The sequence below is a fragment of the Prionailurus bengalensis genome, chromosome B2 (genome assembly GCF_016509475.1).
Source record: "Prionailurus bengalensis isolate Pbe53 chromosome B2, Fcat_Pben_1.1_paternal_pri, whole genome shotgun sequence".
Lineage (NCBI taxonomy): Eukaryota > Metazoa > Chordata > Mammalia > Carnivora > Felidae > Prionailurus > Prionailurus bengalensis.
This window is the reverse complement of record NC_057349.1, coordinates 98,492,377-98,513,958: the sequence shown is the minus strand read 5'-3', so window position 1 is coordinate 98,513,958 and position 21,582 is coordinate 98,492,377. Positions and strand designations below refer to the sequence as shown.

General features: G+C 41.0%; 1 protein-coding gene across 1 annotated transcript in view; it reads right to left on the bottom strand.

Moving 5' to 3' along the window:
* LOC122490519 (coiled-coil domain-containing protein 162-like) overlaps positions 1-21,582 on the bottom strand; it is a 68,979-nt gene that overhangs the window by 32,561 nt on the left and 14,836 nt on the right. Inside the window, exons 5-7 of the mRNA XM_043593188.1 lie at positions 12,523-12,752; positions 11,240-11,378; positions 9,672-9,792 (exon numbers count right to left, since the gene is read on the bottom strand). Of these exons, the coding sequence (XP_043449123.1) occupies positions 9,672-9,792; positions 11,240-11,378; positions 12,523-12,752 (490 nt within the window). The remainder of the gene's footprint in view (positions 1-9,671; positions 9,793-11,239; positions 11,379-12,522; positions 12,753-21,582) is intronic.

Sequence of the window (21,582 nt, the reverse complement as noted above, 5' to 3'; positions counted from 1 at the left end):
CACAATAGTTCATGTTATCTCTCCCACCTCATAAAATCCTGCTTTTGACCCCACTTCCCCTGTCAGCTATTGCTTCATTTTTTTTGCTCCCTTTTTAGCAAAACTCTCAGGAAGAAAGGCCTATCCTGGCTGGCTGTGACTTCTCTCCAAATCCTTCGTAAGCCCACTCACCCAGCTTTCCCCTCCATCACTCCCCTGAACCTGATTTTGTTATAAACACCAGTGACCTCAACATGACTAAAAACATTGCTTTTACCTGACTACCAGAAGCATTTCACACAATTTGTCACATTCCTTCTGCTTGAGAAACTTTCATCAGTAGATGTTGGGACACCACTGTCCTAGTTTTCCTCTACCTCAGTGTCTGCTCCTTCTAAGTCCCTTTTGCTGGTTCTCCTTGTCCTCTCCCCCAGCTCTCTTTTTGTTTGTTTTGTTTTAAGTTTATTTATTTTGAGACAGAGAGAGAGAGAGAGAGAGAGAGAGAGAGCAGGGGAGGGGCATAGAGAGAGGGAGAGAGAGACAATTCCAAGCAGACTCCATGCTGTCAGTGCAGAGCCTCACAGGGCTCGAATTCATGAACTGTGAGATTATGACCTGAGCCGAAATCAAGAGTCAGACACTTAACGGACTGAGCCACCCAGGCTCCCCTCCCCACCCCGGAACTTAACATAAGAGTGTCCTAGGACTCAGCCCTTGGTTCACCTCCTTTTTTTCTATCTACGCTCACTTCCTTGGCTATCTTATGTAGTCTCATAGCTAAATATCATCCATATGCGGACAACCTTCAAATTGAGATCTAATACTCACTTGGCATCTCTTCTCGGATGTCTAAAAGGGTTTTCTTTTCGTTTTTTAAAATTAATTAATTATACTTTGAGATTGAGAGAGAGGCAGAGGGAGAGTGAGAGAGAGAATCCTAAGCAGTCTTGATCTCACAACTGTGAGATCATGACCTGAGCCAAAATTGAGTTGGATGCTTAACTAACTGAGCCACCCAGGCACCCCTAAACGGTATTTCAAACATCACTTGTGCATAATTAAATTATTTTTTTAAATTTTTTTCTTTTAAATGTTTATTTATTCTTGAGAGAGAGACAGAGTGTGAGCGGGAGAAGGGCAGAGAGAGAGGGAGACACAGAATCCAAAGAAGGCTCCAGGCTCCGAGCTGTCAGCACAGAGCCTGACACAGGGCTTGACCTCACGAAATGTGAGATCATGACCCGAGCCGAGGTTGGTCGCTTAACCTACTGAGCCACCCAGGCACCCTAATCTTTGAACTTCTCTCCCTAATTTTCCATCTCAGCTAATGGCAATTCTATTTTCCCAATTGCACAGGTCAAAAATCTTGGGAGTTTTATCATGGACTCTTCTCTTTCCCCCACACCCAACACAGAATCCATTAGTATTTACTTCAAAAACATGCCCTGAATCTGACCACTTAATACTTTCACTGCTCCCAACCTTGTTTGAGCCACCATCTCCCCTTGCTGGGATTATTGTAGTGGCCTCCAAAGCAGCCTCTCCCTTCTTCCATCCTTTTTCCTTTACAGTCCATTCTCAACACAGCAGCCAGAGACACGCCATTAACATATGCCAGATCAAAATCTGGGACAGGCACTGCCTCACACTCGGAGCAAACACTAAGAATAGGCCCTGCATGATCCACTCTCTCTCTTTTCACCCTTCCTCTCTGACTTCACCTCCTCCTTCTTTCCCACTCTCTCTCCACTCCGGCTACGGGTCTTTCTGCTTCATAAACATGGTAGGCACACTCTGCTCAAGTCCCTTGGATGGACTGTTCTTCTGTCTGGGATGCTCTTCCCGCAGATACCCACATAGCTAACTCCCTCACCTCCTTCAAACTTTGCTCAATATGTCACTTTCTCCCTGAAGTCTATCCTGACTGTCCTATTTAAAATTGCAATGCGCTCCCTTCAAACCTCCATACGCCATCCTCCTTACTCCATTATTTTCTTACTTCTTGTGTTACTTATTATCTGTGTATCCCCTTCTAGATGATAAACTCCACAAGAGTAAGGAGTTTTACTCCATGACAGTAAGGTTGTACCCCAAAATGGTGTCTAAAATACAGTAGTGTGTAACATACTAGGTGCTCAATAAATAATTGAATGAAAGAATGAATTAGTGTAGGCATAAAGAAGCACCCTTAGGATATATCAAAAATGAATAAAAATGGCTACTTGGGGTGGCAAAAGGGGATCAGTGGTAGCAACTTGATCTCTAAATATGTATATTGTATCGTTTTGAGTTTTAACCAGGTGAATGTTTTAGCTGTTAAAAAAAAAATCAAACCTTTGAAGAGGGCACCTTTTGGGTTGAGCACTGGGTGTTGTATGGAAACCAATTTGACAATAAATTTCATATATTGAAAAAAAAATCAAACTTAAAAACAACAGGACGGTGCTGGAGCAGTGGAAATATGTCAACACTCCTTAACTTCCATATGGAAGAGCAAAAGCACATGTGTATGTTTAATTATGTTGGGTAGGGCCTACTTCCTTGTGCATGGCCCCAGGGGAGTCTTGAAACAAAGAGAAACCTATGGAGTCAGAGATAGAAGCCAAGCCCTGCCCCACTCCCTTTTCTGCTGTGGGGGTTCTGGCCATCAGCAAGAGTACACACAGGGCCACTCCCTGTCGCCAGCTGTTTCTAATTTCAGACGTGATTTCATACTCATACTTTCATTTTTCTGACAGGAGACTTGGTACACACAAGAGGAAACATCCAGCACAATCCTCTCAGAAATGTGGATATGACAATGCAGGAGTACCTGGTATTTGCAATTATGTTGTTTACTGGGTGGTCCTGAGTTTGAAAATGGGGTTCCACGATGCTTCTACAATTGGCTACTTTCCATCACGAACATATAAATCTGACTTTGTTTTTCCTTTAGGACAATAAAGGTGATTAGACATAACACCATTGTCCTGGTACAGCTGAAGTGGAAAATCTAAAAAAAAGTTAATGTGCCTAGAAGTTCACACTTCTTTTTTTTAATTTTTTTTTTAACGTTTATTTATTTTTGAGACAGAGACAGAGCATGCACAGGGGAGGGGCAGAGAGAGAGGGAGACACAGAATCTGAAACAGGCTCCAGGCTCTGAGCTGTCAGCACAGAGCCCGACGCGGGGCTCGAACCCACGGACCGTGAGATCATGACCTGAGCCGAAGTCGGCCGCTCAACCGACTGAGCCACCCAGGCGCCCCGAAGTTCACACTTCTTAAGATGTTTAAGACTTTTGTACGTCTAAGCTTTGACAAAATGGAGTTCATGTATGCTTCAGAAATTTTTCAGACACAGAATTGGATACTTTTTCCAGGGTAATTGAGTGGTAGGTCTCTGGCTTATGGAAAAGCTTGGCAAGGGACCACATCTGCCACATACTTCTGGTTTGGGGACTGTCAGCTGGCAAATGCCCACAGAGCTGGTTTGGGTTTAGCTCTGGGGCTCAGCTGAAGGGGAAGTATTTTACCAGAGTGCTGGAAATCTTCCCACCGTGCTTCTTCCTCATGAGTTCAAGTTCAGACATACAAGTACATCTGTAGGCAGGCGTCAGGGGAAGCCAGGGAGAATAGAATTCATCCAAGAGAAGTAATTTCTGGCCAAGCGGAGTTGGTGGTCTCTAAATGTGTCTCATTTTCATTGTGTGTTGTGTTTGTGGCTTCTCTGAGATGAAGCAGTTTTTGACACTAGCATGGAGGTGGGAAAGAGACAGCACACTGGGGGTCAAATTAGGGTTTTGTTCTTTCCTCTCATTCTGTGCCCAGGTCCTTTGGCTGGAGGAAACTTTGACTTCCTCCTCGCCAAACCACTTCCCCTCTCTCCCTCTATGAATGCTCCCCCCACCCCTATGCAGCCTCCTCCCTCTAGGAAGCGTATCTTGGTTTGGTAGCATTTCACTTCTCTAACACAACCACCGGCCTCTGTGCCTGAGTGGTTCCTGGGTCCTGAGCCAAGCAGAACTGAAACTTGAAGGCACACAACTGCCAACCAAGGTTGTTCTCCTGACCACCAGGGTTCCCTCAGAAGGTGGGTAGGTTGAAACCTTATTGCTTTAAGCAATGTATTTTGTACTCCTGTGTTTCTCAAACTGCTCCCCAGAACGGTTGAGTTGATGATAGATATTCCCAAGGGGAGAAAAGGGTTCTGTGGTCAAATAAAGGTAAAGAACATTTCATACTCTCTCTCCTGGAGATTTACAGTGCACAGTAGGATAGTAAAGGCTCTGAGGTCTAGAGCAAAGAAATCTTTTTAGCATTATTTACCACAAGTTTCCCAAACTTCTTTGACAACAAATAAAACCTTTCCCCCACAACCCCTGCAAAACGCAGTAGAAATCCTCTTATCCAATCAAGACTAAGAGTTGGTTGATCAAAAGAAGTCTGATAAACCAGAGAATGCTTAAAAAATGACATGTAGTACCTTAAACATTTTATTTAACTTGAAAATACATAAATATACAAACATTTGCCAATTTTCTAATATAGAACTTAGGTCTTTCCTTTGTATGTGCCCACACATTGGAGTTCTGTACTATCTTTCTTTTATAAACCATAACACATAGTACATGGTCTACAATTCCTAGTGTGTGTTTTGTTGTGTTTGCTTGTTTACTTGTTTCTTTCTTTTTATGAAGAAAAAATAAAAAGACCACGAAAAAATCCAAATGTGTCATTTTTTAAGGGCAGTTTTAAGTCCATAGAAAAATTGAGCAGATGGGTACAGAGAGTTCCCATATATTCCCTGGCCCCTTCACCTCCAACACACAGCCTCCCCAACTATCAACATCCCACACCAGTGTGTTATGTCTGTCATAACTGATGAGCATACACTAACATGTTATTATCACCCAAAGTCCATAGTTTACATTACAGTTCACAATCTTGGTGAAACTATGGGTTTGACAAATGTATAATTGGCATCTACCCACTATTATATTATCATAAAGAATAGTTTCACTGCCCTAAAATCCCCGTGTTCTGCCTGTTCATCTTTCTCTCCCCTCTAACCCTTTGGCAACCACTGATCTTTTTGCTATCTCCATGGTTCTGCCTTTTCTCGAATGTCATATGGTTGGAATCATGCAATGTGTAGCCTTTTCAGGTGGGCTTCTTTCACTTAGTAATGTGCATTTTTATCCTTGTCTTTTCATGGTTTGATAGCTCATTTCTTTTTAGCATTAAATAATATTCCATTGACTGGATGTACCACAGTTTATCCATTTCAACTTGTTTTTTTTTTTTAAGTTTATTTATTTAGAGAGAGAGAGACAGAGAGACAGAGCGAGATAGAGAGAGAACCAGAAGGGGAGGGGCAGAGAGGAGAGATAGAATCCCAAATAGGCTCCATGCCATCAGTGCACAGCCTGATGCAGGGCTCGATAATGACCTGAACCAAGATCGGGAGTTGGACGCTTAACCAACTGCACCACCCAGGCACCCCTCAACTCGATTTTTACTGAGAAGATCTCTTTTTGTACTCCCATTTCATTGGTTTATATAATACTTAATTAAATTACCCACACACAATGACAAATAAAAGTGGCATAAACCGGTTTGAAGCAAACAATGATCAGTGAAGCTAGGTAAACACAGGCAATCCAAAGACTGTGATTAATGACTATTTTGCCGGCTTGTGTTAAGAAGGGAATGGGAAGCTTCAGGCAGCCTGGGAGTCTGTTAGTGCAAGGTGCATGAGAGAACTCCTGCCCTAGAATGTTGGGGAACTTGTGTTCTAGGGCACACTGCTGGGAATGCTGGCCTCGGCCACCCTCTTTTAAGTGTTTGGATTGCGCTTCCCTTAAGCAAAACATTTTTGTCCACTCACTGTTAACATATGCATATTTGTGTATTTCTAACTACCTACAACACTATCACTGGCTAATACTGTATAGTATGATGTACTCAGGGCCAGGCTCATTAACAATGAGAATGGAGCTCAGTCTACATTCCTAGAGTTTTCTTGACCTTTTGAAATTTTTTGTCTGACTTCTTATCAGATGTGGTTAACTTATCTTTTTTAACCTCATACTGTGGCTGAAGATAAGCATGTACCAGGATTAGAAATGTCTTTACTATTACTTTTTTCTTTTTTTTAAAAAAATTTTTAATGTTTATTTTATTTTTGAGAGAGAGAGACAGAGTGTGAGTGGGGGAGGGGCAGAGAGAGAGGGAGACACAGAATCTGAAGCAGGCTCTAGGCTCTGAGCTGTCAGCACAGAGCCTGACGCAGGGCTCGAACTCACAAACCATGAGATTGTGACATGAGCTGAAGTTGGATGCTTCACTGAGCCACCCAGGCACCCCTGTCTTTACTATTTCTTAGTGCTTGCTTATGGATTGCCTCCAAGTGGTCACTTCAGGACACCTCAGTGTGTAGTGTGACATGTGACTTCTTACATATGGATTTAATCTACTTAGAAGTTTTAATATTTTCTTCCCACACTCCTGGGATATACGCACTCCACTTTGGAGACTGCTGACCTTATAAATGTTCAGAGAAATTGAGAAAATCAATTAAAAATGACTTAAATGCTAAAATGCTAAATATGGAGAATAGCAGAGCCTTTTTGAATCAGTGGAACCCATCTCTATGCTAAGCCAAGCCCTGAGGCTGAATAAGATTGTCTGGAGCTGCTTTTTAAAGCTCCCAGGGGAGCACTAGTTCAGCTATCACAAACCAACACTGGACCAGGTGTGGCTGCTGCATTTTCGGATGCTCACTGACAAACTGGAAACCCATTCAGAAGCTCTAGAAGAAGACTAAGCTCCAAGACAAGGTGGGAAAGAGGGAAAAGATAGAGAAGTATTAGAGGGCTGATTTCTGGCAGGCACAAACATAGACACAAGAGTTGACCAACAGGGAAAGAGGAGACCCTGAGGGAAGGACAAGAGCCTGGCATGTCCCCTGGATCTCAATAGTCTCTATTCCCAACTCCCTCTGTAGAAATCCCTAACCCCAAGGTAACCTTGACCTCAAAGGGCGGCCCGTGTCGGAAGCCCCATCCACTATGACTGCTTTTTGCCACTGAGATGAGCAGTAGGAAGGTGGAGATTCCAAGGTTTTATTGCCTTCTTCGAAGTTTCCTAGCCCACAGAGGTCTCAGGAAGACTACACTGAAGAACACCGGGCACACGGTGGGGACTCCATCACTTGCACTGAGGGAACTCACTACAGGAGGATACTCACATTGAGTCAACAATAAGAAAACACCCTCACTATTGGCATTTACATGTACATGAGTACAGAATTTGAACAAGGGTTTACAATTGGCCAGTACACTCAAGCCAAAGTAAGTTTTGATAATATCTTTTTTTTAAATTAACGTTTATTTATTTTTGAGACGGAGAGAGACAGAGCATGAACGGGGGAGGGTCAGAGAGAGAGGGAGACACAGAATCTGAAACAGGCTCCAGGCTCTGAGCTGTCCGCACAGAGCCCGACGCGGGGCTCGAAATCACGGACCGCGAGATCATGACCTGAGCGGAAGTCGGACGCTTAACCGACTGAGCCACCCAGGCGCCCCTAAGTTTTGATAATATCAATGTTAGCACCGTTAAAAATAACTCCACCCCAGAGCGAAAGCATAAGAGACTCTTAAAACCTGAGAACAAACTGAGGGTTGATGGGGGGTGGGAGGGGGGGAGGGTAGGTGATGGGCATTGAAGAGAGCATCTTTTGGGATGAGCACTGGGTGTTGTATGGAAACTAATTTGACCATAAATTTCATATATTAAAAAAATAATAAATAAATAAATAAATAAATAAATAAATAAATATAACTCTACCTCGCCCCTCTGCCTAACTCCCACCAGCCCCTTATGGAGGCTCTTTCCAAGCACAGCTGACAGCACCCTGCACAAGGCAGCACACAGAGCCACAAAGCAAAAAAGCTTTGTCCCTTGCCCCGCATCTGGGCGTCTCATTAAACCACAGCCTGAAACATGAAGATGGTTGCACCTGCTGTGCACTTGTGGATTTTCTCCCAAGACTCAGAGGGGAGTTGCCTGGAAGCAGCCATCACAGCACAATAACACGTGCTTTTTGTGTCTTGTTAAATGTTCTGTAAATGAAGATCAACCACACTCAGCTTTCTGGTGACATTCAGCTCTCTGGTGACACCCCTAGCCGAGAAGTGGCTTGCCCTCTCACTGCACAGCCTTCTGCCAAAGCCCTGTTTATAGAATTCAATTACTCGAAGCACTGATAAAATGACAATGTCTTAGGTGAGGACAGATGTTATTAATTAACATTATAATGTCTGTGGACTTTGTCTCAAGAAGAAAATCTAATTTAGTTTGCTAGTCAAACAACCCCTCCATGGTTCAAAGGTTGTGAATTTTCCTACAGAATTAGTAGGAGTTAGGAGTAGACAGTTCAGACAGGACCAGCTACATAATCTATGGCACGCTGTGCAAAATAAAAATGCAGGGCCTCTTTTCCAAAAAGCAGGGAAGAAAAGCACCATTATAGGTACTAAAATATAGTGTTTTCTTTCTTCTGCAGTCTCTTTCTTGACCTGTCATGGTGTTTTTATTTGTTTTTAATGTTGTACTCCCTAGGCATGGGAATGCTTGTGAAGAGAGTGAGACACTCACTCCGAAGAGCTCTACCCTGTGACTGGGAGCATGAGTGCCTGTGTAGCTACTGAACTGAGGTTCTGTGCCCTGGCCAGGGGTGGAGAAGTTGAACCAGGCATCTTTCCTTCCCAGGGGCCCACTGTGGACAGGCAATCCCAAGGGTATTGTAGCCTCTGTCCTGGGATATTGTACAAATCTAAGGATAGGCAATAGGCTTGCTCCCACCGAGTCACCCATTAGATGTACCATGATGTTGCCAGACTAGGGTCATTGAGATATTACTAGGTACACATATCCCCATCCTCCTCCTGCTCAGCAACCGTCCCCCCTCCCTGGAGTGGAGGGCAGCAGCAATGGCCTGGTGGGGATGGTGAGGGGGAGATTAGGGCGCCCAGGGTACTAGAGAGCAGACGAATAGGTAGCTAAGAGCCATTCGGCAAGGTGGGGAGGCAGTAAGAAGCAGGACTTCATGTAAGGCAAGGCTCCAGGTCTTGGTGCATTCTCCATTGACTCCCTGGATTCCACTTACAAAACACAAACTCTTAGTCAAAATTAAGAGTTTCAAGATGGCAGCCATAGAACATTAAGCCCCAAGTACCCCTGAATCCTGTGTGAGTGTGAAGATCACATGTCCATGAAGTGACCCTGACTTTAGAGCTCAAATGAAAGGAAATAATTTTGATTACCTTCCCACCCCAAATACATGTGTTTGTAAGATTTTGACATTTATATGTTATATATATGTATAATACATACGTGCACTTAAATATATTACAAGTAAGAAAAGCTTATATGTTTTCCCCATTTCAACTTTATTTCAGTTATGAGTTAATCAACAGAGCTGAAACTGAACTTAACAAATGTTTTCTATTTAAAAGATTTTAAATGGAAGGAAATATGTCAAAATGTTAATAGTTCTCTCTGGGCCAAGTTATTAAAAAGTAATTTTTATATCATTGTGTGGACATTATAGTACCTTTTTACCATGAAAATGACACATGGATTGCTTTCATAATTAGGAAAAAACCAATAAATGCTATCTTGTAAAGTAATAAAATAAACATACTTTACCTGTAGGGAGAGTACCCTGGTCCTTGGACTTTTCTGATACAACCAGTGCTCTTTCTCTCTTAACTTTTCTTAATACTTCCTGGATCATATGAATTTCAAGATTTTCCAGAAGCTTCTGAAGCTAGAGTAAGAAGTTTGAGTCACTTTCTACACTCAGCTTATACTCTAAGCTCCCAAGTCACATTCCTGCAGAAGGGTCTGGGATTAGGTGCTGTCCCTTAGCTACTCTCTCCCGGGAAAGACAAAAGGGTTCCTTTCTTGGATTTCTAAGTACTTCTGTGACCGTAGATATACCTCTTTGGGGATCAGCATCTTTTCCTGGTCCACATCCCCACTGATAAAACATAACCTTTTATTTATTTATTTTTATTATTTTATTTTATTTTTTTTAACCAAGTTCTGCTAAATTGCAAAGTGCTCAATGTCTGAGGTGACCTCATGTGTTTGGAGGTCTCTAAATGTGGCCAGGAATTTCATGAGCTGTTGTTACAAGAGAAACCCCTGGGCCTGAAACTTGATTTAGATATCCAGAGGGATTTCATGAGAAGATTAAAATTCTAAACATGACCAATAGAAAATTTTCCCAATAACCATGAACCCTTACTTTATCCATTATGCTTGTTGGGCCCACATTTCTCCCTGTCAGAGGACCCCAGGTACTAGAGAGAACCAGGATTCAGAAGGGTAAGCAAGGGGATTCGGGACTGGGTTGTGTGTATGTTGGAGGTGGGGGAGCTGAATTCTCCTTGATGTTCAGGGGACGTGAATCTCTGCGTTGACACTCAAACAGCTAGAGGTTTTGTTTGCCTGTGACAGTGAGCACAGCCACATTGGGTCTATGTCCTAGGACAAAGGTAAACAAACACTTGGGAAAACAGCCTCTCACATAGATCATCTAGCATATACCAAATGGATTAGTGCATAAATTGCGTGGTCTTACTCTCAGGAAAAAAAAAAATCACAGGAGCTATTTTAAATACATTCCATTGCCATGGGTGTGGGGGGGGGCAGATAATTGTGTGCCAGATTTTATGGTTTTTTTTTTTCAGTTTATTTATTTGTTTTGAGAGAGACAGAGACAGTGCGAGTGGGGGAGGGGCAGAGAGAGAGTAAGAGAGAGAATCCTAAGCAGGCTCTGCCCTGTCAGAGCAGAGCCCCACGTTGGGCTCGAACTCATGAACTGTGAGATCATGACCTGAGTTGAGATCAAGAGTCAGACGCTCAACCAACTGAACCACGCAGGTACCCCTAGATTTTATGTTTAAGATGCTAGTGGTTATGTTCTCTATCACAGTCTTTTTTTGTGTGGTAGTCCACCTTAATTTGAGGAAAATCAAAATATGAAGATTCAGACTTACAAAATGGGAACATTCGGGGTAGTTATTTGCTTATTAAAGCCCTACATGCCTTTAGGTACTTAGTTCCTTCTGAGCCTGTTCAGTGATTTACACACCTACAATCTACACTTAATGTCTTAGAAAAAAAACCACTTGGGTGTATCTGTAGTATTACATGCTTATGCCATAAAGCAAATTTTCAAAGTCAAATTCAAAATGGCTCCTGCATACCTGTTGAATTTTTATTTCAATTTCTGAAGCTCCTTCAGGGGGAAGAATAGACTGACTACTTATTATGAGATCTTCAAATTCATCTTCTTTCCCCATCCGCCTAGCTATAGCTTTCATGCTGGGGTAGAGGATGTCAGTTCTATTAAAGAAGAGAGACCAAAATTAGTAAACAAACATATTTTTTCTCATTCAGATTCTCTGACAATTATTTTCATTCATTTTCTGTCTCCTGTCATCATGTAAAAACCTCCCAACCCATTTTAGATACTCACATCGACATCTAAATTCACTATAGTTGTTGCACCCTTAGTCAATATTAAATCCTAGGCCTTTTCCCACTGGGCACATTTAATTTTAGTCTTCATTTAGTCTTCAAAATATTGACAAGTTTTGGGGCACCTGGGTGGCTCAGTCGGTTAAGCAGCCAACTCTTGATTTCAGCTCAGGTCAAGATCTCATGGTCTGTGAGTTCAAGCTCTGCATCAGGCTCTGCACTGATAGTGCAGAGCCTGCTTGGGATTCTCTCTTTTTCTCTCTCTCTATGCCCCCCCCCTACTTGTGCTATCTCTAAAAATAAATGAATAAACTTTAAAAAAAATTGACAAGTTTTCTCATTCCCTAGTTACCAGGAAAGCTGACTGTGATAATTCATAAAATAGACCACAAGGACTATGGCACCAAAGAGAATCTTCTTATGCCCAGTAAGGTCCAAGGATGGTAAATGCTTGTTTGATAACAGACACATGGAAGAGGCAACATATCTTTTCTGACAGCTAATTCATCCCAGGCAGAGCCTGAAGTGTGAAAACACCCTACCATCCCACAGACCTAAGATCTCATGTTGCACCATATTATACCTCTGGCCGTAGTGGGTGAAACTCTCAGAGACTCAGCACTTGGGTCTAATGGGGTAGAAACTAGGGAAGAGTTCACAGCAGCAGCATCTCCCTACCCAGTGCTTGCTGGGATCCTATGAACTAAAAAAGCTTAGAGTCAGCACCATGGGAACACTTGAGAAGCACAAGTTCCCAGGGACAGAACTCTGGGTAAATGATGTACAGTATTGCTTAGTGGAACCCAGCACTGTCCCTGAATTCAGTAGAACCCAGCTTTTCCTGTAAAGCACTGTTTATAGAGACATATTGCCCAGCTTCCTCTGAGCTCGGTGGGGCTGGGCATACCAGAATTCATGGACCAAATCTCTCCCTCAGAGCAAGGGGCAGGAATGTGCCAAGCCTCAGATTCCACTCGTCCATGAGAATTTCCACCTTAGCAACACTTACCCGTAGAGTTCTGAGAACTGGTTGTGGAGGGAGACAGAACTGCCGTCCTGGCCTTGCAGTTTGAGCTGGCCCCAGTGGTCCTTCAGCACTTCCAGCTGCTTCCACAGCACCAGAAATGATCTCAGGAAAGCAAGAGACATCATCGTATTGCATGGGCCCCTCAGCAGCTCGGAGACCTTGGGGCTGCTTTGGAACTGACTTCTGAATCCTGGCACTCTGGACAAATCTGGCTGAAAGCATTATAGAAATTCTTCTTTATTGATCATAGGTCAATATGCGATGACATTTTACATGCAGCCCATGCAGAATGAACATTTTGGAGAAGGCCTATTCTCCCCAGGAGGAATGGTTTGCAGGCCTATAGCACATTTAAAGCTTAGAGAGAGTAAACATTCTTCCTAAATAGACAGTATACAGAAAAGAGGGAAATGTCTCCATTTCAGCTTCCTGCTTGGGTCTTGAACCACTCATTTTAAAAACTCTTTACTTGGGTACTAACATTTTATCTGCCTTTGAAAAATGGAGCCTTTCATGTTCAGCCTCTGCATTCTGGAAAGTGCCCTTCAACACACTTGAGATTTAATTCCCCATCACGGTGGAGCTGTAATAAAACCTTAAATTAGGGATTTTACTCATTTTGTGGGTGAAGAAATGGAAACTTAAATTTACCTTATCTCCTATTCCTTCTCCCATCCTTTAAAACTTCACATGTCTCTTAATTTGAATTTATTATTCAATAGGCAATTATACTTTAGGATTATTTGTTCATTCATTCATTGGTGCTTTCCTTAAGTGTTTGTTGAGGGACTGCTATGAGCCCTAGAGAATTAGAGGGAACAAGGTTTTCAGGTCCCCTCTCCGGCAGCCAGTGGTGTGAGGTCCAGTGTCACCCAGAGAGTGAAAGACAAAATGGGGACCTGTGTCCAGGAACCTCAGCCTGATGACAGTGTCTCAGTCACAGGAAAAGGAATATTCCTTTGCAGAAAAGGTGGCAAACCTGAATCATAATGTTATGACAAGAAGGGCCTCAGAGAACATTCAGGTAATAGCACCTCACAGGCTCAAGTTTCTTGGCTCAGAACAGGAAGAACCACCACCTAGTGTAACTGGATCCCAGATCAGTACTAGTAACATATCTAAAGAAAGGCGTGGCTGCCAGAAAGAGGCTTGGTCAGAGGCAGAGTTGGCCAGCCAGACCCAGGGGACAGCCAGCAGCTCCTGCACACAGCTGACAACCCCTCAAGTGACCTACCTACTCAACAGCAAGCTAACCCAGGCACTTCCAGATTTGCTTTATCCTCAGAAAATTTTCACCAAATGACATCTTATGCAGTGGCCAAAAATATTCAACAGGCCAAGGCTGAACATGGTGACTGGGAGGGGGCAGCGTAGAGGCCATGTAATTGGCACCCTCTGCTCAAAAAGCCCCAGGATGCTCCTTTTAAAGGGCTTGTGTGCAGTTTCACCCAAAGACCCAGTTAAAAAATGCCAGTTTAAAAAGCGCCTAGACTATATGTGAAGGCGATTTATTTGCTGATCTAAAAGCATCTGCTGGAGGAGCAGGGGCAGTTGGACTTTCCCCAGAGATGAAGGATGCCACTGGCAGATGCCAATATTTCACCCTCCACCTATCCTGCTAGCACAGGTGGGTGAACTCAGATGCAAAATCCTCTCTGCCACCACCTTGCTAAGACAAGTGGGGCGATGGACTGTGGCACTATCCCCTTTGCCTTGCTGAAGCCAGAGCAGGCACCAGTGCCAACACTTCCCTGCTCCCCAGCTGGGGCAGGCAAGAGCAAGCAGTAGCAGCAGTCTCCCACTCCCGAACTAAAGCTGGTTGGTGAGCACAGGTGGCTGCAACACTCCCCCACTCACTGGTTGGGGCTGGCAACTGTGAGCAGTCCTGGCATTTTTCTGCTCTGAGCCTAAAGCCAGAATATGCACCCAGACAAGGCACTCTCCTGCTGCATTCCTAAAACCCCTGGGCACATGCAGTCAAGACCCTTTCCTGCTGCCTTTCTAAGCTGGAGAATGTGCCCCACCCCCTACACTCTCTAGCTGCTTAGTTAAGCCAGTGGATATGTGCAATCCATACAGAGGATGCTCCTTGACTGCCTGGCCCTCACGGCCAAGGGGGCTGACATTCCTGAGCTCCAAGGGAATATAAGAATAAGAAAGACAGTACTTGGCAGGCCACCACTCCAGGGCACTGCAGACAGCCAACTGAGACACAACCTTGCCTTCCTGTGACAAAAGCCCATTTACTTATCCTGGGACTTCAGGCTGAGGAACAGGCTTCAAGTTTTCCATACATCTAGAGGCTACAGAAGTGCTCCCAGGGAACATAAGCAGGAAGACACCATCCTTGTGCACCCCCTTCACCTCAATACAGCTCAGTAAGACCTCACAGAAAGGAGTTTATATACTCGTCTAGAGTCCCACATTTTGCAACTGTCACCCAAGGACACCTTCAGATCTTTTGGTTTGGAGGCAGCAGGGATTATGACTGTGGCCCCACAAGACTATATTTGCATATTTTTTAAAAATTTTTTTTTTCAACGTTTATTTATTTTTTGGGGGACAGAGAGAGACAGAGCATGAACGGGGGAGGGGCAGAGAGAGAGGGAGACACAGAATCAGAAACAGGCTCCAGGCTCCGAGCCATCAGCCCAGAGCCCGATGCGGGGCTCGAACTCACGGACCGCGAGATCGTGACCTGGCTGAAGTCGGACGCTTAACCGACTGCGCCACCCAGGCGCCCCTATATTTGCATATTTTAAAAGCTGCTACCTGAGGGTCTGACTTTCGATTAGCCTGAAACTTGGGGCTAAATGAAATTCCTCCCCTTAGAACACTGACAGGCTCTGGTACATCTCGACCATAAGGACATATCAATAATAAATCAAGTTGATCAGACAATCACAAAGTCGCAAGAAACAACCAAGAGCTAGGGCAAGGTTGAATGAGAACTTTTCATCAACTGCACAAGAGCATGCCAAGGCTGAGAGAGGTAACTGTCTGGCCTAATACATAGAAACAAACACAGAGAGTCAAGAAAAGTGAGGAAACAGAAAAATATGTTCCAAATGAAAGAATAAGATAAAACCTCAGAAAAAGGTCATAATGCTATGGAGATAAGGATTCTATCTGATAAAGATTCAGGGTAATGGATGCTTACCAAACTTGAGAGAGGAATGGATTTACATAGTAAGGACTTCAACAAAGAAATAGAAAATATAATAGTATGAAACAGGAGTCCTAGAGCTGAAGAATATAATAACTGAAAAATACACTAGAGGGGTTAAACATCAGACTGGATGAAGCAGATGAACAGGTCAGCAAGCTGGAATACAAAGTAATGAAATTCACCCAGACAGAGCTGCAAAAGGAAAAAGGAATTTTAAAAAATGAAGATAGCTTAAGGGACCTATGAGACAACATCGAGCAGAATAACATTTGCATTATAGAGGTCCTAGAAAGAGAAAAGAAAGAGAAATGGGCAGAAAACTTATTTGAAGACATAATGACTGAAAACTTCCCTAACCTAGGGAAGGAAACAGATATCTAGGTTCAGGAATACCAGAGAGTTACAAATAAGATGAACTCATTTTAATTAAAGTGTCAAAACTTAAAGAGAGAATCTTAAAAGCAGCAAGAGAAAATTTATTATTTACAAGAGAAACACCATAAGGCTATCAGCAGCTTTCTCAGCAGAAACGTTGCAGGCCAAAAGAAAGTGGCATGATATATTCAAAGTACTGAAAGGCAAAAACTTCCAACCAAGAATGCTCTACCTAATGGTTATCATTCAGAATTGAAGAAGAGAGAGAATTTTTCAGGCAAAAGCTAAAGGAGTTCATCATTCCTAAACTGGCCTTACAAGGAATGTTAAATGGACTTCTTTAAGCAGAAAAGAGATATCACTAATTAATAACAAATATACATACAAAAGTAAAAATATCACTGGAAAAGGTGAATGTATAGTAAAGATAATGAGTTAATCACTTATAAAGCTACTATGGAGGTTAAAAGACAAAAGTAAAATTAACTAAAACTACAATGATTAGTTAAGAGATACATAAAATAAAAATATGTAAAATATGATATCAAAAACATAAAATGTGAAGGGGTGTGGTAATAAAAACATAGAGTTTAGAACATGGTCAAATTTAAGTTGCTATCAACTTAAAATTGATAGTTATATACATAGGATGATATATGCAAGCCTCAAAATAACTGTGTAGCAAAAACTCGTATTAACTACATAAAAGAAGATGACAAAGGAAACTAAACGTAACACTGAAGAAAGTCATCAAGCCAGAAGGGAAGAAAGAAAGAAAAAAAGGAAGGAACAGAAATGAACTACAAAAACAGCCACTCAACAAGTAACAAAATGGCAATAAGTACATACCATCAATAATTAAAATAAATGCAAATAGGCTAAATTCTCTAATAAAAAAACATAGAGTGGTTGAATAGACAGAAAAGCAAGGCATATTTATATACTACCTATAAGAGACTCACTTCATAAGTAAGGACACACACTGACTGAAAGTGAAGGGATGGAAAAAGGTTATTCCATGCAAATGGAGATAAAAAAAAAAAAGCTGGTGTAGCTTTAAACAAAATAGACTTTAAAGCAAAGACTATAATAAAGGAAAAGCATTTCTAAATATATATTCATCCAATGTAAAGCACCAAAAATATAAAATAAATATTAAGAGACCTAAAGGGAGAAATTGACAGCAGTACAATAATGGTAGGGGACTTTGACATCCCACTTACATCAATTGATAGATCATTCAGACAGAAAAATCAATAAGGATACATTGGCCTTAAGTGATAGAAAGAAAGCCCAAGTTAGTAAAAGGAAGATATAATAAAAATCAGAGCAGAAATAAATGAAATCAAGACTAAAAAGATAATTTTAAAAAATCAATAAAATAAAGAGGTGGTTCTTTGAAAAGATAAACAAAATTGACAAACCCTTAGCTAGACTCACCAAGAAAAAAAAGAGAGAGCTTAAAGAAATAAAATCAGAAATAAAAATCAGAAGTTACAACTGATACCACAGACATACAAAGGATCATAGAGACAATTATTAACAATTATACACAAATAAATTGTACAACCTAGAAGAAATAGACAAGTGCCTACAAATTTACAATCTTCAAAAACTGAATCATAAAAAAAAACCAAAAAACAAAAAAATCAAAATAGACCAGTTACCAGTAAGGAGATTAAATCAGTAATCAAAAACCTCCAAACAAAGAAAAGTCCAAGACCAGACAGCTGGTGAATACTACCAAACATTCAAAGAAGATTTAATATCTATCCTTGTCAAACACTTCCAAAATATTAAAGAGGAGGGAATGTTTCCAAACACATTTTATGAGGCCAGCATTACCTGATACCAAAAACAGACAAGGACATCACCCCCTCCAAAAATCATTACAGGCCAATATCCCTGATTAACACAGATACAAAAATCCTCAACAAAATATTATCAAACCAAATTAAACAATACATTAAAAGGATCATACACCATGATCAAATGGGATTTATTTCAGGAATGCAAGCATGGTTCAACATCCACAAATCAATCAACATGATACACCACATTAATAAAATGGAGATAAAAATCATGATCATCTCTACAGACACAGGAAAAATATTTGAAAAAACTCCCATTCATTTATGATAAAACTCTCCACAAAGTAGGTAGAGAGGAAATGCTTGTCAATGTAATAAAGGCCATATGTGACAACCCCCCAGCTAGTATACTCAATGGTGAGAAGATGAAAGTTTTTCCTTTAATATCAGGAACAAGACAAGAATGCCCACCTTCCCCACTTTTATTCATTATAGCATTAGAAGTCCTAGCCAGAGCAATTAGGCAAGAAAAAAAAGAAATAAAGGCATACAAGTTGGAAAAGAAGAAGTAAAACTATCACTGTTTGCAGATGACATGATACTATATGTTGAAAACCCTAAAGATTCCACAAAAGAACATTAGAATAAATGAATCTAGTGAAGTTTCAGGGTACCAAATTAATATACAAAAATCTGTTCCATTTTTATACATTAATAACAAACTATCAGAATGAGAAATTGAGATTACAATCACACCAAAAAGAATACTGAAGAATAAACCTAACTGAGGAGGTGAAAGACCTGTACACTGAAAACTATAAGTTGTTGTTAAAAGAAATTCAGGAAGACACTAATAAGTGGAAAGATATTCTATGATCATGGATTAGAAGAATTAGTATTGTTAAAATATTCATACTACACAAAGCAATCTACAGATTCATGCAATCTCTATCAAAATTCCAATGGCATTTTTCACAGAACTAGAACAAATAATTCTAAAATTTATATGGAAGCACAAAGGACCCCCAAATAACCAAAGTAATCTTGTTGTTGTTGTTGTTGTTGTTTTTTTGAGAGAGAGAGAGAGAGAGTAGGGGAAAGGACAGATGGGGAGAGAGAGAGAGAGAGGGAGAGAGAGAGAGAGAGAGAGAGAGAGAGAGAGAGAGAGAGAATCTTAAGAAGGCTCCATACCCAGCATAGAGCCCAATTCAGGGCTCAATCTCATGACTGTGAAATCATGACCTGAGCTGGAATCAAGAGTCAGAGCCTTCACCTGCTGAGCCACCTAAGCACCCTAAGACCAAAACAATCTTGAGAAAAACAAAGCTAGAGGAGGTATCATGCTTCTTGATTTCAAACTACACTACAAAGCTGTAATAATCAAATAGCATGGTATTGGCATAAATATAAACACATAGGTCAATGGAACAGAACAGAGAGCCCCAAAATAAATCCATGTATATATGATCAATTAATTTGTGACAAAGTAGGTAAGAATATAGAATGGGGAAAGGACTGTCTCTTCAATAAATGGTATTGGGAAAACTGGACAACTACATGTGAAAATTAAAACAGACCACTATCTCGCACCATATAAAAAATAAACTCAAAATGTATGAAAGACTTGAATATAAGGCCTGAAACTTAAAACTCCTAGAAGAAAACATAGGCAGTAAGATCCTTAACACTGGTCTCAGTAAGGGGCATCTGGGTGGCTCAGTCAGTTAAGCTTCTGACTTCGGCTCAGGTCATGAACTGACTGTTCATGGGTTCAAGCCCCACATCGGGCTCTATGCTGACAGTGCAGAGTCTGAAGCCTGTTTCAGATTCTGTGTCTCCCTCTCTCTCTGTCCCTTCCCTGCTTGCACTGTCTCTCTGTCTCAAAAATAAATAAAGGTTTAAAAAAAAAACCCCAAAACATTGGTCTTAGTGATATTTTTTGGATCTAACTCCAAAGGCAAGGTAATTTTTTTTTGAGAAAAAGCAAGGTAAATAAAAGTAAAAGTAAACAGGTGGGGAAAAAACGTAAACAAGTGGACTACATCAAACTAAAAAGCTACTGCACAGTGAAGGAAGCCATAATAAAACAAAAATGTAATCTACTGAATGGGAAAAAATATTTACAAATCACATACGTAATAGGAGTTAATAGCCAAAATAGATGAAGAAGTAATACAGCTTAATAATAAAAAGAAACAGAGAAAAATCATGTTAAAAATTGGTCAGAGGATCTAATAGGTGTTTTTCCAAAGAAACATACAGATGGCCAATAGGCATATGAAAAAATGCTTAACATCACTAAGCACGAGAGAAATGCAAATAAAAACCAGAATGAAATATCACTGTACACCTTTCAGAATAACTATTATCAAAAAGACAAAAAAATAACAAGCATTGGCAAGGATATGGTAAAAAGAGAACCCTTGTGCATAGTTGGTGGAAATGTAAACTGGTGCAGCCACTATGGAAAAGAGTATGGAGGTTCCTCTTAAAAATAGAATTACCATATGATCCAGCAATTCTACTACTGGGTATCTACCTGAAGAAAATGAAAACACTAATTTGAAAAGATATATTCATCTCATGTTCACTGTACCATTATTTACAATAGGCAAGGTACAGAGAAACAACCCAAGTGTTCATTGATGGATGACCAGATAAAGAAGATGTGATTATACACACACATAGAAATATTACTCAACCATAAAAAGGAATCAAATCTTGCCATTTGTGACAATATGGATGGATCTTGAGGGTATAATGCTAAGTGAAATAAGTCAGAGACAAATGCTGCATGCTTTGATTTATATGTGGAATCTAAAAAACAAAACAAAACCAAGACTCATAGAGACAGAGAACAGATTGGTGGTTGCCAGAGGAGAGGAGGTTTGGGGGACAAAATGAGTAAAGGGGATCAAGAAGTGCAAACTTCCAGTCATAAAATTAAAAAAAAATCATGGGGATATAATGTCTAGTATGGGGAATACGGTCAATAATATTGTATTAACTTTGTATAGTGACAGATGGTAACTAGACTTATTGTGATGATCATTGCAATGCATACACCAGACACTAATATAGTATTGTATGTCAGTTACATCTCAATTTAAAAAGGCCTTATAAATAAAAAATACACAAAAAACCTCCAACTTGCCTCTGAGGAACCCAGGGCTCCTGGGACCACAGTTTTAAAGGCCCATGACTTCCATTTTAGAGACTGAGGTCTAAGAGATCACAGCACGGGTTGCACAGCGGGGCCAGGAAACCCAGGGTCCTATCTCACGGGCAGTATATATTCCATTGTCTCCTGTTATCTATGAATATTAAATACTCTTAAATAAAATAAATCATATCATTAAACTAGTTAAAATAAACCATAACTTTAAAGCAAACTTCCCTTGTTAATATATTCATATTAAGAGAAGTCTTCTCTTCCTAAGTGTTTTAAAGGATGGAAGAAGGAACAGGAGACAAGGTAAAGAACAAAGGTGGGGGACAGTGGGGGTGTCAGGGAAGGATGGCAATCCATCAAAAACAGGACTAAGAAATAGTCAACAGAGGGCCCAAAGGCCCAACATGCTTCTTGATCTTGGTACTACTTGGTGCCAACGCTTGCTTTGCAAATGCTCCATCTGAGTGAAACATCTAATTCTGTTGTGGAATTTAGATGGCACATCTAAACACTCT